The sequence below is a fragment of the Bactrocera neohumeralis genome, chromosome 3 (assembly GCF_024586455.1).
Source record: "Bactrocera neohumeralis isolate Rockhampton chromosome 3, APGP_CSIRO_Bneo_wtdbg2-racon-allhic-juicebox.fasta_v2, whole genome shotgun sequence".
NCBI lineage: Eukaryota > Metazoa > Arthropoda > Insecta > Diptera > Tephritidae > Bactrocera > Bactrocera neohumeralis.
This window is the reverse complement of record NC_065920.1, coordinates 5258654-5273726: the sequence shown is the minus strand read 5'-3', so window position 1 is coordinate 5273726 and position 15073 is coordinate 5258654. Positions and strand designations below refer to the sequence as shown.

Here is a 15073-nt window from a genome sequence, read left to right as displayed (position 1 = left end):
CAGTTCTTACGTCGAATTTGTTTCGATGTCTTCAATTGAGTCAAAGCGTGTTCCCCGAAATGGATATGGAAGAATGGTTAAAGTAACAGGAGCCCATATCAGGTGTTTGGCCAACACTTAACACAAATACGTTGATTTAAATTTTAAAATTCGACAAACACTACTGAGGTCGATTGACGTAAATAGCTGCTGTAAACACACTGGTTGACAGATCGCGCTAATTTTTGGCATCATACAAGTAATTAAAGACAGTTGTATCAACCTTGGAAAAAAATTTACCTGTCTTCCATATAAGCGGAAGATGAGAGGGGGAAATGAAGAATTCCCGATATTTTCTTGTCAGGGTGTATATTCCTATTAACCATGCTATTCAATCAAAGCTATAGAGCTATTTGACAAACAAATCACATCATTTTAAAAACTTTTAAAATTAATTTCGATTTATTGCTTATTAGGGCTGTATAATTCGATAAGATTCCAGAAATGCATTCTACATTAGTTATATGAAGCGTGAACAAGATCACCTCCGTTATAGGTATAAAATTGAAGTTATTACTCAAAAGGAAGTATACAAGTATTGCAGAGACATTTCTCAGGTATGAAGCTGAGCTACTTTTGGCTTAGATACTTCTTTCTGGACATAAACGTATGCAATGTTGGGTTTAATGATCACTTAACAATCTTCGAAGATAATGGATAACAATTGCATATTTTATGCCACTTCATCCAAGCAATTTATGAGGCTTTGAGGATGCTCATTATATGAAATTCTCTGACCGTCATGTAAAATTTGATTGTTATATACTACTGGGTGTAGTATATGAACGTTTAAAATTGGAGCCCAGCTGTTGGATTTCAGCGTCTCCGCTATTTTGTAGCGTGCAAAGTTGATCTTGTCCGAACCATGGAGGTTATTATTAACACTGTCCAATCGGCATTCAACTTTCTGCTCAATTGTCCCGCCATTGCAAGATTGAGGGTGAGTTATCTCGGTAGCCTTTACTTTTATTTATATAAAATGGATTTTAGCATTCAGCGAACGCAGATTATAAAATATTACGTCACACTATGTAGTTTTCCATCCTTCGTTTTTACAACCTAAAAAGTCTAAATCTGGTTTGAATATAAAGGCGCTTATAACCAACAAAACGTAGCATAAAGGTCACAAAGAGACACAGACAAGATAATCATTGACGACATGCCCCATTCTGGATGACCCTCGACCTCTTCAACTGATGAAAATATTTAAAAAGTGAAAGATATGTTACTTGAAAATCATCTGGCAAGTGTTAGAGATATGGTAAGAGAGCTCGACATCTCCCGCTAGTCTGGCCGAATGATTTTGATGGATATTTTGCGTATGAAAAGCGTTCTTGTTTGACTTCTACCGATAAAGTTGAATGTTTAAAAAAAAAAAGTACCGTAAACAGGTCCCTTTCGACATGCTTGATCGCGCGAATTCCGATTCCATATTCATGGAGAGGATTACAACTGCCGATGAGACCTGGGTTTATGAGTTTGACATACAAAGAAGTCAACAATCATAGGTATAGAACCCGTTTCCAGTCGATCGAAGAGATAAAACAAAATTCGATGAAGGAAGGTCGTCCCAAAAAGTTCTTAAGAAAGTTGTTTCGAGGACTGGAAAAATCGTTGGCATAAGTGGTGGGAATTACTTCGAAGGCGGCAAAATAAATATTGATGATATGATGATATTCCAGATACTTCTTTTGTCACAATTTTTTTTATGTTCATGGTAAAGATCATAGTATGTTTGAGGCCACCAAAAGAAAGGATTATCTCCGCCAAAGTTTATAACTCGCTGTAAATGGTTATACGGCGAGTGTAGAACACTGAAATGCATTAAAAGTACAGTTCGGTATACATATATGTATGTATTTAATGACATATTAACCTAAAGCACCAACTACATATACACATGTAGATATTCTTCTACCGTATTTGCATGCAACTTGGTAAAGAGGCTCATACAAGGATGCATCCAAATATAAAATAAGTATTCTCTTGGAAAGCTACTCCACCTTGTGCATTGACATCAATCAAAACATTTGAAGTGGCACGTGATGTACGGTTGCGGCAAGCCCAACAAGCGCTGCAACTGCGGAGGCGTAAGATTGCGCCGAAATTGACTATTTAGAGAGACACAAGTTAAAGACGAACTTTTTTTACGACTGACTGCTGGCTAGAAACTAGCGAAATAACTGCTAAGCCACCACCCAGACAGTCAGCCGATCAACTAACCAAACACCAAGTGCCCTAGCTATGTGCATACATGTAAGTATGTATATATGTATACTGTATATATTTTATTTGCCATATATTCCCCTCATTCATACATGTTGTCTGCCACAAGTGCTTCATTGCAACAAAAACAATATGGCACTAGCTGCAACAGCAGCATGCCTCGCCATCACATATGGGTGCATCTTTCGCGGCTGACACCACGGCGGTGGGTGTATATCACCAGCTCAATCATAAGGTCACTCACTTTGCATGCAGCGGCTGTGTGTGGCAGACAGCGATATGCGCGCAGACCGCGTTAGCACCGGCCGCAGCAGCTATTAGATAGACACTTGTGTGGTTTTTGTTGTTGCAACTATTTCTAGCTTTTATTTGGCGATGCTGCCGTTGCTGGTGGCTCTCCGTTTGGCCGTATCATTGTTTTAGCGGAATTCGTAATTGCTCTGAAATTTCCATATGATAATATTTTTGTTGCACATATCCGTGGCCACAAGCACACACACACTCACAAATGCATATATCATGCTATTGGCAAACATTCAAACGTGTATTTACATACATGCACACACGCTTATCGAGCTTTAGCTTCGAGTTCCTGCGAATCGATATGTGATTTTGACACTGAGCCACCGGTGTGCCACAGCCACTTTGCCAATGCTGCCACCAGCTATTTTGCATGCGTGGGTGGTCGTTATTTTCATTTAGCGAAATCGATCACACACTCACACACTCATATATGTATGTAAGTGTGTAGAATAATATCAGTGAAATGTCTGCATTTACTTTTTTTCGCATTTCACCAGAATTGTTGTTTTGATTACATTATGTGGTGCTCTTTAGTTTCGGCTCGGCCCACCTGACTTACTCGAACTACGGCGTCTCGTACTCCAAGCGTCTGTCCGAACGCTTTGCAATATTTTGTATGAATAGACTGAAGTGTGTGTGCGTAAGCTCACGTGGTGTTATTGTGTTTGCTATGCGTGGGAGGAAGTGCGCTTTTCAGCGAAACTTATATGGAAAATTCAAATTCAGTTTTCACTGTTAGGGATTATGGCATCTTTTCGCAAAAGTCGCCACCTTTTACTAAATTCATGATATTTGAGGAAATGCTGAACAGTTATAGAATGCCTTTATGTCACGAAAATATCAACCGGTACAAAAAATCCAGAATAATTGATGTAGAGGAACACTATAGAATATCTGAAAGAAAGCCGCGCACAAACAACTACAAAAGTGACGTCTTATTATCCCTCAAATCAATAACTCTAAAGGCATTAGAAGACTTTAGCAATATTAACATAATATACTAGCGGTCTTGATAAGGCTGAATGCACCAGGAACACAGCATGATATAACCTTAAAGATATTTCCTTTAAATTTACTCCAGAGTTGAGTTCAAATGAGCGCTATAGAACAACAAATACTAACCAAGAATTAACGTTGTTACTCCTCTTTAATACTGGACACCAGTCGTTCCTCCTTTTCGCTTCGCTATTTGACGTATATTGGAGACTCCAAGGGCAGCTGGACCTTCTTCTACCTGATCTTTCTAACGGAGCAGAGATCTTTCACTGCTTCCCTCGGCGGCTTTTGCGTCGAATACACTCAAAGCTGGAGTATTTTCATACGGACGACATGACCTAGCCAGCAAAGCCACTGTCTCTTAATTCGTTGAACTATGGCAATGTCGTCGTATACCTCATACAGCTCTTCGTTCCATCGAATGCGATATTCGCCGTGGCCGACACGTAAAAGAACATAAATCTTTCACAGAACCTTCCTCTCGAAAACTCGTAACGTTGACTCATCAGTTGTTATCATCGTCTATGATCGTTGAGGATGATGAGTGACTTGTAGATTTTGGTCTTTGATCGTCGAGAAAGGACTTTACTTCTCAATTGCCTATTCAGTCCTAAGTAACATTTGTTGGCAAGAGTTATTCTTAGTTAGATATCGAGGCTAACGTTGTTGTTGGTGTTAATTCCAGTGACGTGGGAGTCAAGTTGCGAGTGCGGCGACTGTTTGTTAGATGAGAAAAGATATTTCGTCTTGCCCTACGATACCCATTTGCTTCGCTTTTTTGTCTAACCTGGCGAAAAGCAGAACTAACAGCGCGATTTTTATGGCGAGTGATATCGATGCCATCGGCGTACGCCAGAACGTTGTTAAGATCACCTTAAAATGCCCCGGAATGACTCCGGAAATAACTACCTGCATGAGCTCATAAGGCAGGAGAAGAAAATAGAAGAGGTTTGAGTGTCTACCTCGAATGAAATTTCTAAAAGATTTCGGATATGATTTCTTGAAAGGAACAATACGATCGTAAAGTTTTTTTACAACATTTTGACAACAACAACAATTTTTTTCGTAATCCTTTCCAAAGTTTGAACATATTTTGCCAATGCTAAAGGAAATGATGAATTACACTGGTCATAGATTTCAGAATTATACCCTTACCTGGTATTTAGTTCTCGGTTTCTATTTGTTATTCCAAATTTTCTTCTTTAGATAATGTCTTTCGAAAAAGCTGGTATCTTTATTCCTATTTCCTTATAAAATAGTTTGGTATGTAAGAAACCTTGAAAAAAAAATTTGGGAAATGTTCCTAAGTTACTATATATAACGGAGAATTATATATATGATGTACTAAGAATATTAGGGTGGGCCAAAAATCGATTTTTTTTCTTATTTCTCTGAAAAGTAGCTTCTTAGGCACCTCTTATTCCATTTCCAACAATCTCTTTGAAACGAGAAATGATTTTTTCTGTTAATAAGAAAATAAAAGAAAACTGCAAGTCGTAGGACCTTCCCGTTACAATTAAGAACTCATACTTGTAGAGCTTTTTGTAGAGGTGTCTAAGAACCTGTTTTTCAAAGCACCGAGCGGAAAAAAATTAGTTTCATTTGACCCACCCTAAAGTATGTGACAGCTTCTTGATTACCTACGCAATTTTTCAGGTACAAAATCATGTCTATGCGCCAATTACAACACAGGCAATCAATCCAATTTCAATCGTTACTCCTTCAAGTGTTCACCTCCATTCTTCAGTGTGCACCGGAAGCAAAATGATACATTACACATTAGCAAATATTTAATGCGCACAAGTAGTATTATCTATGATTTCCTTTCCCACCTACAAATGTAGGCAGTTGCTATCTATTTTCTCATTTTTTTGTGAAACGGGTGTGCTCGCAGAGGTGACAAAAGGAGCGTTGTGAAATCGAGGAAGTGCAACACAATTTGCTGATTTCAGTTTCTTGGAATGTGCTGTGACAATAACAAGCGATTATTTTTTTAACAAGAATTTAATTTTGCTTGTGTTGAAAATAATGTTTGTATGTGTAAGGGTAAAAAATAACCTACAAAGGAATCATAAAAGAATAGATAATGGGATAAAAATCGTCTTCACTCGAAATGCCCACGGCATAATGTTTACGGAGCGTAACAAATTACGGTAAAAAGAGGATATGCAGGTGCGCTGCTGTGATTTTTTCGCTACATTGAAGGAAGTGTGCAGAAGGATGCAGGAAAAATAGAGTTTTGTGCAACTTGTTGCAGTAGACTGGTATAAAACTACAAATAAGGAAAGAAAACGGGCTTAAGTAGAAATTATGAAATACTCAATTAGGTGAAAAATAGTAAAATATATTTTGTAAATAACGCGAAACGTCTAAATTAATGCGTTACTAAAAGTACGGCTGTGGTTAAAATAATAGGCACCTTTTTACTAACTTTAAACATAAAATTTCACGCTGGCTACATACCATATATCGTCACCTAAAATGCAAAACAACGCATCACAAAAATTTAAATTCAGATTTTTATTGCTTACGATTCACTAAATCATATTGGATATATTATATGTAGCATAAAGTTTTCGGCTTCCGCTGACAGATATAACCAACATATAACCAATATATAACCAATGTATAACCATTTTATAACCAAAACTAAAATTTTTTCAATATTAGTGGTTTCTATTATGCGGATTTTTCTTCGTCTGCAAACTTGTGAAAAGTGATGTTAAGTTATTTTGCATTTCAGGTGACGATATGTAAGTAGCTTTTGTCATTTCACTTCTGTACACATGTGCTTATATATTATAATATTTACAAACCCATATAAAGCCGTTAAAATTGCCACACATTAATTTTATAATTTAAAATCTTTTTATTGTTCGTCCATTGCATGCAACCAACATTTTTTTATACCCTGAACAGGGTATATTAAGTTTATCACGAAGTTTGTAACACCCAGAAGGAATCGTCGGAGACCCAATAAAGTATATATATAAATGATCAGTATGTCTAGCTGAGTCGATTTAGCCATGTCCGTCTGTCCGTCTGTCTGTATATATACGAACTAGTCTCTCAGTTTTTAAGATATCTTTTTGAAACTTTGCAAACGTCATTTTCTCTTCAAGAAGCTGCTCATTTGTCGGAACGGCCGATATCGGGCCACTATAACATATAGCCGCCATACAAACTGAACGATCGGAATCAAATGCTTGTATGGAAAACTTTCACATTTGACAAGATATATTCACAAAATTTGGTATATGTTATTTTTTAAGGCAACAATGTAATCTCTAAAAAACTTGTTCAGATCGGTTAACTATAGCATATAGCTTCCATACAAACTGAACACATAGTTACTAACAGAAATGCACCTGTGAAGGGTATTTAGCCTCGGTGCAACCGAAGTTAACGTTTTTTCTTGTTTTTGTAATTTTTTGTCATTTAAAATAATAGTGTTATGTCAATAGCATGCAATTTTACTCAAATTAGCACAGTTGTGCCATTTTAATTTTATTGAAAATTTTTTTATATAAAAAGCCTTGTACTTCAGTTTTGAAATTCAGTATATTTTATATAAATTATACAAATGTGGCACAAAGTGAAACGGATTGTAATCTTCTATCTTGCAGTAAATTGTGTGTCAGCCGAGGATACTGAGGCTGAAAAGCTGTTTCGGGAACTGGAAGTTGTGCCCGATATATTGGATGAACCACCCAAGGAATTGCTGAAGGTAAATTTTTCGTAAAAAAGTCCATTGAAATAAAAAATTAAAGAAATGTATAATAAGTTTCAATATTTTGGAGAAGTTTTATCAAGCGGAGCAGAAGGGAATCAACAATCCATACCCGAAGATTGAGCATATGGATGCTTATTAGGCTTAACGGTCAGTCAGGGACCAACCTTTAAAATTTTATGTAATGCTTTGACTGAATCGGACAATATCTATGTCCTCCAATAGCTAATATTTCATGGCAAGAACGATTAACTGTCCCTTTACTTAACATACAAAATATTTTGTCGATAACGTAACATCCTGACACATTTATGAACGAAGCCTTCCCAATCTGTACTCATATTGTTGAAATACCGAATAACTTTCAATAGGTGGGGGATTTAAAAAAAGCACCTTTTTATCATTGCAAAGTATTTTCATTATTATATAGTATGTGGCTCTAAGGCCTCCTTCCTACCGGATACTTACAAGTAATATTAATAATTTACATATGATCGCTAGTCGATGAGGATCAGATCAGATTTGGTTGCCACCGGCTTCATCTGTTGGGAAAGCTCAAGTTGCTTGGAACTTTTTTAAGGGTAGAGGGGATTATATATTTATTGACATTATTTAACAGCATTAAGGGCCCTTTTGCAGCATAGATTTAAAGATTTAAAGAACCTTGTTCTCGAAACATCAGCGATCTTACTTTTAATTTAATTCTTGTATGTACATAAACACTCATTTATTTATTTTCTACAGATTGAGTACGATGGCGGCTTGGATGTTGGCAGAGGTGAAGAGTTCACTCCCACGCAAACTAAAGATGAGCCGAAGTTGGATTGGACTGCCGAGCCAGATGCGTTTTATACAATTATAATGACCAATCCGGACATACCGACGCGACAGAACCCAGCGACGCGCGAATGGCTACACTGGTTGGTGGTTAACATACCGGGCACAGATTTGGCTAAAGGTTTCGTGCTAGACCCTTACATCGGACCATTGAATCCAAAGGAGAGTGGTTTGGTGCGAAATGTTTTTCTGGTCTTCAAGCAACTCGACAAACGAGAATTCGGTGAACCCATACTCAATAATACGAGTGTGGCTGGCCATGAGAGATTCTCTTCGAAGGGCTTTGCTAAAAAATACGGTATGGAGCTGGTGGCTGGCAATATATTCCAATCACGTTGGGACGAGTATGTTACGCTATTGCATAAACAATTTGGTATTACAAAGTAAGAAGTTAATTGAGAAATTCTTTTCACATACTAATGTACACTATATTTTCATAAATATATTAGAACCATATTCCTACCCTTCACTACAGAATGCCTAAAAAATTTTCGTATTGTATTTGTAATTTCAGCACGGTCCTTTAGGCACCTTAAATATTGGTTAAAATTAAATTATTCTAAATATTCGCTATTATAATAATAATGTCTGTCATAAAGTCAGTAAAATAAATTCGTTGCTATTTCTGAAACAATGTATTTTATTTAAATGTTTTTGGAGACCCTGTAAGTACTAAACAATTTTTTGTTTTCATCTGAATCACCCTGCAGAAAACAATATTTACAATGTCCACGAAATACTAGGAGAGCAAGAAAAACAGTAAGCTTGCGCCGAAAATATAGCAAAAACACAAAAAATAAATAATGTTTTCTTTACTACACACATATTGTTTTTACCTAGCGAAAATTAACAACAAAACAATTCAAGGAATAGAAATTCCTCTCTTACGGTATCAGCTACTCATGAGTGGTGACATTGCATTGTTGTCTTTTGCATTTGCATGTACCGCAAGCCGAAAATTATGCGTATGTTGAGAAAAGCAATTGGAACGAACAAGTGTTGTTGCGTGGTTTAGAATAAAGTAAATAACAAAATAGAGAAATAAGTACGTTTAGTGGCTCTCGCTGCATTTATGGGCGCCTAGTCAGTCGATATTTAAAATTATTGATTTTTAGGCAATTAAATAAAATTTTTTCTAATACCCGGTCTCCAAGGACGCAGAAAATATTTTCTTTTCATTTGTAGAGCTACAGTTTTGGCTTACATTCACCAGGCGAACATAAAAGAAAATAGGGCAAAATATAAAGATTTGATATTTAAGTATTGTTTTTGTTAATTTATTTTTGCTTTTACTCAGATCCTTCTCAACTTTGAAGTTCAGCTGTAAAATGTCAAATAGGAAAGAGCTTAGGAACGCTTGGTTACTGAAACAGAGTATTGTTGTTATGTGAAATATTTACAAAGTAAAGCCATTCAATTATTGCGAGGCCACCTGCTGCCTGACTTTGTGTGCCTCGTTATTCGATGATGTCCTTAATATATTTAAAATAAATAAGTTACGTCACAGCAATATCATCTAATACAAAAACACGAAGATCGCCTACCTTAGTAATTACAACAATGATCGCGTATTAAAATTCAAATTGAAAATGGGTAAGGTAATTTTTGCGATCGAGTATCGTATATGTAATATGTATGGATATTGTGCACCTGTATGCGACGGATTCGATTTAGCCACGCCACGATCAGCAAAAATATATATTTTATTTACCTTCCGCGCATCAGGCGCACATAAAAATAGAAGGACAGCATCAAACACCTGTTTTGATTTTCATCCTAAATAAAACAGTGCAAAAGCAACTACAATTTTACTGGCATGCTTTGGAAAATGGAACAAAGCATTGTTCTTGGAATTCCAAAAGAAGTAAACAAAGCAAGAAACGTATGATTTTGTTGGTATGAAATATTTACAATAACAGAGCTTATAAAAGAGCGTGTGCTTTTATAAGGGTGTTATCATATTGAAATATTTGCGCTGCTAATGTGTATGAAGATAATTATGTGGTTAAAGCATGTTGTGTTTTTATTGTATACAATATTAAAAATTAACTTACCTTATTTTATTACCATAATATATATGTATTTGTTTTATATTATGTAGAAGGAATTTTATTTTTTACTTTATTTAGTATTTTTTTTTTTTATTTTTCAACTAATAATAATATATGTAACTACATACATTCAATTTTATATACATACATATACATATAAAAGCAATTTTATTGGGAGCACAATAGTCTTAATAATATCTTCAGGAGTATAGCTCTTGGACAGCCTAAAAAGCCTTAAATTTTGGGAATTAAAAAGAGAGACCACAACTCCATTGATAATTTTGAAATTTTCAGGATATATTTATACATACATACATATTTCAAGATGACACACCGAATTTTTTAATTGAAAATTAAATATTTTTTGAATTATATGAGATCTCCGACGGAGCAAAAACTAAAATGTTCTCCACTGCTGCAATAATTCAGGCTTTCTCTGTGAATAAAACCAAAAAAATGTAACAATTCTCATTAAACTAATTGACGAAATGGCGGCGCTCAAAATAATTTGAATTTTACCCCAAATATTGGTCATTTTCAGCCTGCCAATTTCAGTTTTTGAACAGATAAAAAACATTGGACATTGTATGTAGATTTATGTGCAAAACACTTAAAAAATTTAAAGATGATCTGATCATTTGTGTTCGAGTCATGGCTCGAAAATTCGAAAAATACTGTTTCGAGAAAAACGCGTGTACAAAATAAACTGATTGAATAGAGCAGCTCTATTTTAGAAGACTCTACCTCAAAAACTATTTGAGTTATTGATTTAAGTTTTCAGTGTGTCATTTTTAAATTTACGAACTATAAAAATATGAAAAACAAGTGATCAGGTGATCTTGCGTCTCCCTTTTCAAGTAACCATGAGATTTATTTGGAACTCTGCCAAACGGCTGAAACAAATTAAAGCTAATTGAAAAAAAAAAAAAAATTAGTATATGAAAACTTTTTTTTCTATATGGAAGATCTAATACTTTTCCAGTGTTAAAAATTATGGGATTGCAATCGTAATCCAGGCAAAGCTGGCTAAATGTTATATACAATTTCTTTGGCAGAAAAGTCGGATCAAAATGATCAACGAATTCCAATTCATATTTTGAACTTCTATTTATTAAACTGGATGATTTTCAGCTGTCATCGTTAATTTTTTCATTACGATATAACTATGGTCATAAATATAAACCAAGGATGTTGTACAGTTTTTTATATTTGACGACAGTTAGGTATGCCTCGCACTTTAAGAGGGGATATACCTCAATTGAAAAACTATTCGAAAATATAGTACCGAAGTTTCATTGGTTTATTCCGAATATTTCGAAGAAATAGGCCCTAGACCTACTGCACTTTATGCAGCTGTATAGGTACCAAAACTTTGAGGCTCGTTTTCTCGAAGTTAACTTTTTTGATCCGGCCGTCAAAATTGTGGGTTATTAACCCGTTTTACTTGAACTAAAGCGTATTTTATACACAATTTTAAACTCAAATTCGTGATAGAGCAAAAAAATGGCATTTTGACAGCTGTTTAACCATTTTGAAGTCGAAAATTACAGGTAAAAATTGCACTTTTTACAAAATCCAAGCCTACATCTCCAATTTTTCTAAATTCTCAAAACCTCTCTACTATGCACTTTATTAAAGCTTCCTGAAGCCTCGTCAGGAAGTTAACGGCCGCGCAAAATGTCAATCAACGGGATCGTTGTTATTCCCGCCATTTTGTTTTTTTTTTGACATAAATAGTTTTTATTTTGTAGTTCAAGAATACCTATTAATATATAAAAAATAAATGTGGAAAAAATTACCTTTTCTGACGGTTTTAGAGGTATCCCCACTTAAGTTGATTCTTTGCTGTTTGTTGTTTGAATAAAATATTAATTTCCTTTTATTTTCTAACCTAAAAAAGTGGATCTATGTAAAAGGAGCTTCAAGTTAATTAATTTAATATCTGGTATGAATCTATTGTTGGAAATATACTTTAATATTATGTATTATTAAGCAACTTACAACTTTTCGAATACTGCATCGTTGAAACTTAACACTTCTCAAAAACATAAGTGTCGTAGCCACACGAACGTCGTAATATATTGTCCGATTTGAATGTCAAAAAAACATTGTAGGAATATTTATGGCCTTGGATTAGCTTATGGTTGATCTATTGTTGTCCTCTTTCATCAAGCAGAAAAGAAAATAGAGATAATTGTTGACAGGAGAATGTTATTAGTATTCTGATAAATACTGTGAACAAAATATTGTAAATAAAAATGTTTTTAAGTTGCACAGGACTTTTGACTTACCAATGATACAGTAGGGGCTGGTCATTATCTTGATACTACTGATACTAATACTAGTAGTCTTAAGGCATCAAATTAACTTACAATCAGCTCCCATTCTGATATCAAAATACCTTAATATATGTACTATATAGTAAAGTAGAAGCTTCCTCCGTTTACTGCTTTGATTTGATTTATGCCGCTATATCCAACGCTTTGTCCACCCACTAGTCTCCATGAAAACTCTGCTAAGGAAACACCTAAAAAAAACTAAAATCTGAGGTGAGTTCTAAATGCAATTACATTTTGATTATGATATTCAAATAATCTAACAATAGAGATGTGAATGCACACGCATTACTACCCAATTTAAAGAATCACTTTAGCGAAGTATAACAATAACTGCAAAACTTTGAATTGACATTAATTTCCAAGCCAATTTTTACAATAAATATTTTGATTGCAAGTTGCATGCAGCTAATCGCCACGAATGAATTGCAAATATAGATCAAAGGCTTTTGCAATACTTTCAAATTAGCGCAATTACTCACAAGCCTTTATTGAAAACCCGTATAAATGCCGAGTTTGTGAACGATTTCTCAGTTAGTGTGCTGTGTTGAGGTTTTGGAAAATGTGGCAACGCATTTTGTGTTTCTTTCTTGCGGCACGTTGTGCAGTCGCGGTGGACAATGATGTGGAGAAGCTTTTCCGGGATATGGAGGTAGTGTCTGATATACTGGATGAACCGCCCAAGGAGATGTTGAAGGTTGGTTTAATATTTATAAAATTTGCTGATTCTTCCGTTAAACGATCCCATAGAAGGCTGTGTATATAATCACTATTACGATCAGACGAAGCAGAAGAAGCAAGAAGGAATTCACTCTATCCATAAAGAAAAATTGTTTGTATATCTTTTCCAGATTGAATATAATGACGGCTTAGACGTGGGCAACGGCGAGGAGTTCACACCCACTCAAACCAAAGCCGAACCCAAGCTGTATTGGACATCCGAGCCAGATGCATACTATACAGTTATCATGGTTAATCCGGATATACCAACGCGTCAGAATCCGCTGTTGCGCGAATGGCTACACTGGTTGGTTGTCAATGTACCGGGTGTCGACATCGCCAAGGGTGATATCATAGATCCCTATATTGGGCCGATGGCACCTAAAATGAGTGGCGTACTACGTTACGTGTTTCTTATTTACAAGCAACCCGGTAAACAAGTGTTCGATGAAGCCAAGATTACCAACACCGATGTTACCGGTCATGAGAAGTTCTCTTCCATGGGCTTTGCTGGGAAATATAACATGGAACTGGTGGCTGGCAACTTGTTTCAAGCGCGCTGGGATGAACTTGTGCCCAGTTTGCATAAACAATTTGGTATAAGTTTATAATAAGTGAAAGCACATGAAAAATATTTGAAAAATAGTCCGTATTATGCGTCAGATTCTTTTCTTGGCATAATCGAGTTTTTGTAGAGTGTAATTAAAGGTGGCAGTATAAACAGTGTTTTAGTAAAGGAGAAGCTAAAAAAATATATATTTTAGTTAGGCATTTGTCAATTTTTGAAGCTTGTACTTGGTTTGTTTTGGAATTAGCTGGAATATGGGTGAAAGCATAAGTTTGTTTCAGAAAGTTCCTAATCATTGTCTTTTATATACATTTATTATATACGTATTTAATTTGTAGTTGTATTTTTATTTAATAAATGCTTAGCCTCTTTGACGAACATTCCAAAAATACACGTGAAATTCAGTGCTGTTTGAATTCTCAAGCAGCATGACCTTATTGTAATCTTCATAGATTCATATCCTCAGATGACTATAAAATTATTTGAATATTTCATAAAATAAACGGAGTTCCTTTGAAAAGTCCTAAAACGGTTTCAACCTCATTTCACTACTTCTCTAGATGAAAGACAAAGTAATAAACGGTAATCGCTATGGAACCCATATTTCTTAAAGAGCGAATTTCACACCGTCAAATAATTATCCGAGCTATATCTGATTATTCTTAATTACTGAAGCCGATTTAGAGAGATTGCTCTAAACTCTAACGCTTGAAGGTTCGATTAGCCGTTTAGTTATGGTTTTAAGTAAACCGAACTTCTTCGGTCTATATTGCCTAACTTTAAAGGTGGGTTTACTGTTAAAATGTTTGTTTATTGCTATAGAGTTCCTTCCGGATAACGCAATGAATAAAGTAGATTTGGAAAGTTATTAAAATTTGGATATATTTTATATTACAAGTATTAAGAGTCTCTTGTATTTAGTGGCTCCTTCTCTTCCCATATACCGTAAGGGAGTTGGAAGAAGCCGTTGAAGAAGAGGAACAGTGAGTTTCCTTACGGAAGAGTCAAATCTTGGTGGTAAGGTTGGTGGAGGGGTTTACTGTCAGGAGCTCTCTATCAACTCCAGCTTCAGACTTCCTAAATATTGCAGTGTCTTCCAAGCCGAAGTTACTGCCATTAAAGTAGCAGTAGATCTGCTACTTCAGAGAAGTGACCATCCACTCAGATAGCAGAGCGGCGATACTAGCCTTGAACTCATTAACAGTGCGTTCAATGCTGGTCAGAGAGTGCCTAACTTCGCTATCAATAGCATCGTGTGTCTTTATGA

At 35.4% G+C, this 15073-nt stretch overlaps 2 protein-coding genes and 1 long non-coding RNA gene across 4 annotated transcripts in view; 2 read left to right on the top strand and 1 right to left on the bottom strand.

Moving 5' to 3' along the window:
* Nucleotides 1-7121: 7121 nt before the first annotated feature.
* Nucleotides 7122-8765, top strand: LOC126754116 (putative odorant-binding protein A5). Its single transcript, XM_050466027.1, has 2 exons — nucleotides 7122-7291; nucleotides 8039-8765. The coding sequence occupies exons 1-2, from the start codon at nucleotides 7148-7150 to the stop codon at nucleotides 8516-8518; spliced, it is 624 nt and encodes a 207-aa protein (XP_050321984.1). The 5' UTR covers nucleotides 7122-7147; the 3' UTR covers nucleotides 8519-8765.
* A 1539-nt stretch (nucleotides 8766-10304) lies between these two features.
* Nucleotides 10305-15073, bottom strand: part of LOC126754124 (uncharacterized) — a 121729-nt gene continuing 116960 nt past the window's right edge. Inside the window, exons 3-7 of one of the 2 annotated variants that reach the window (XR_007666259.1) lie at nucleotides 12474-12709; nucleotides 12184-12414; nucleotides 11982-12073; nucleotides 10494-10618; nucleotides 10305-10415 (exon numbers count right to left, since the gene is read on the bottom strand). This is a non-coding gene — a long non-coding RNA (uncharacterized LOC126754124). Of the gene's footprint in view, nucleotides 10416-10450; nucleotides 10619-11981; nucleotides 12074-12183; nucleotides 12415-12473; nucleotides 12710-15073 lie in introns of those variants that run through there. The other variant, XR_007666258.1, reaches the window with a different exon arrangement.
* Nucleotides 13044-14197, top strand: LOC126754117 (putative odorant-binding protein A5). The gene is made up of 2 exons (XM_050466028.1): nucleotides 13044-13215; nucleotides 13370-14197. Exons 1-2 carry the CDS (start codon nucleotides 13081-13083, stop codon nucleotides 13847-13849), a joined length of 615 nt encoding a protein of 204 aa, XP_050321985.1. The 5' UTR covers nucleotides 13044-13080; the 3' UTR covers nucleotides 13850-14197.

What these genes read in the sequence shown, in the direction of transcription:
- LOC126754116 (XM_050466027.1), top strand. Translation starts at nt 7,148, where the DNA reads ATGTGGCACAAAGTGAAACGGATTGTAATCTTCTATCTTGCAGTAAAT. An exon ending in CACCCAAGGAATTGCTGAAG is followed by an intron (nt 7,292 to 8,038) that starts GTAAATTTTTCG and finishes TATTTTCTACAG; the next exon opens with ATTGAGTACGATGGCGGCTT.
- LOC126754117 (XM_050466028.1), top strand. Translation starts at nt 13,081, where the DNA reads ATGTGGCAACGCATTTTGTGTTTCTTTCTTGCGGCACGTTGTGCAGTC. An exon ending in CGCCCAAGGAGATGTTGAAG is followed by an intron (nt 13,216 to 13,369) that starts GTTGGTTTAATA and finishes TATCTTTTCCAG; the next exon opens with ATTGAATATAATGACGGCTT.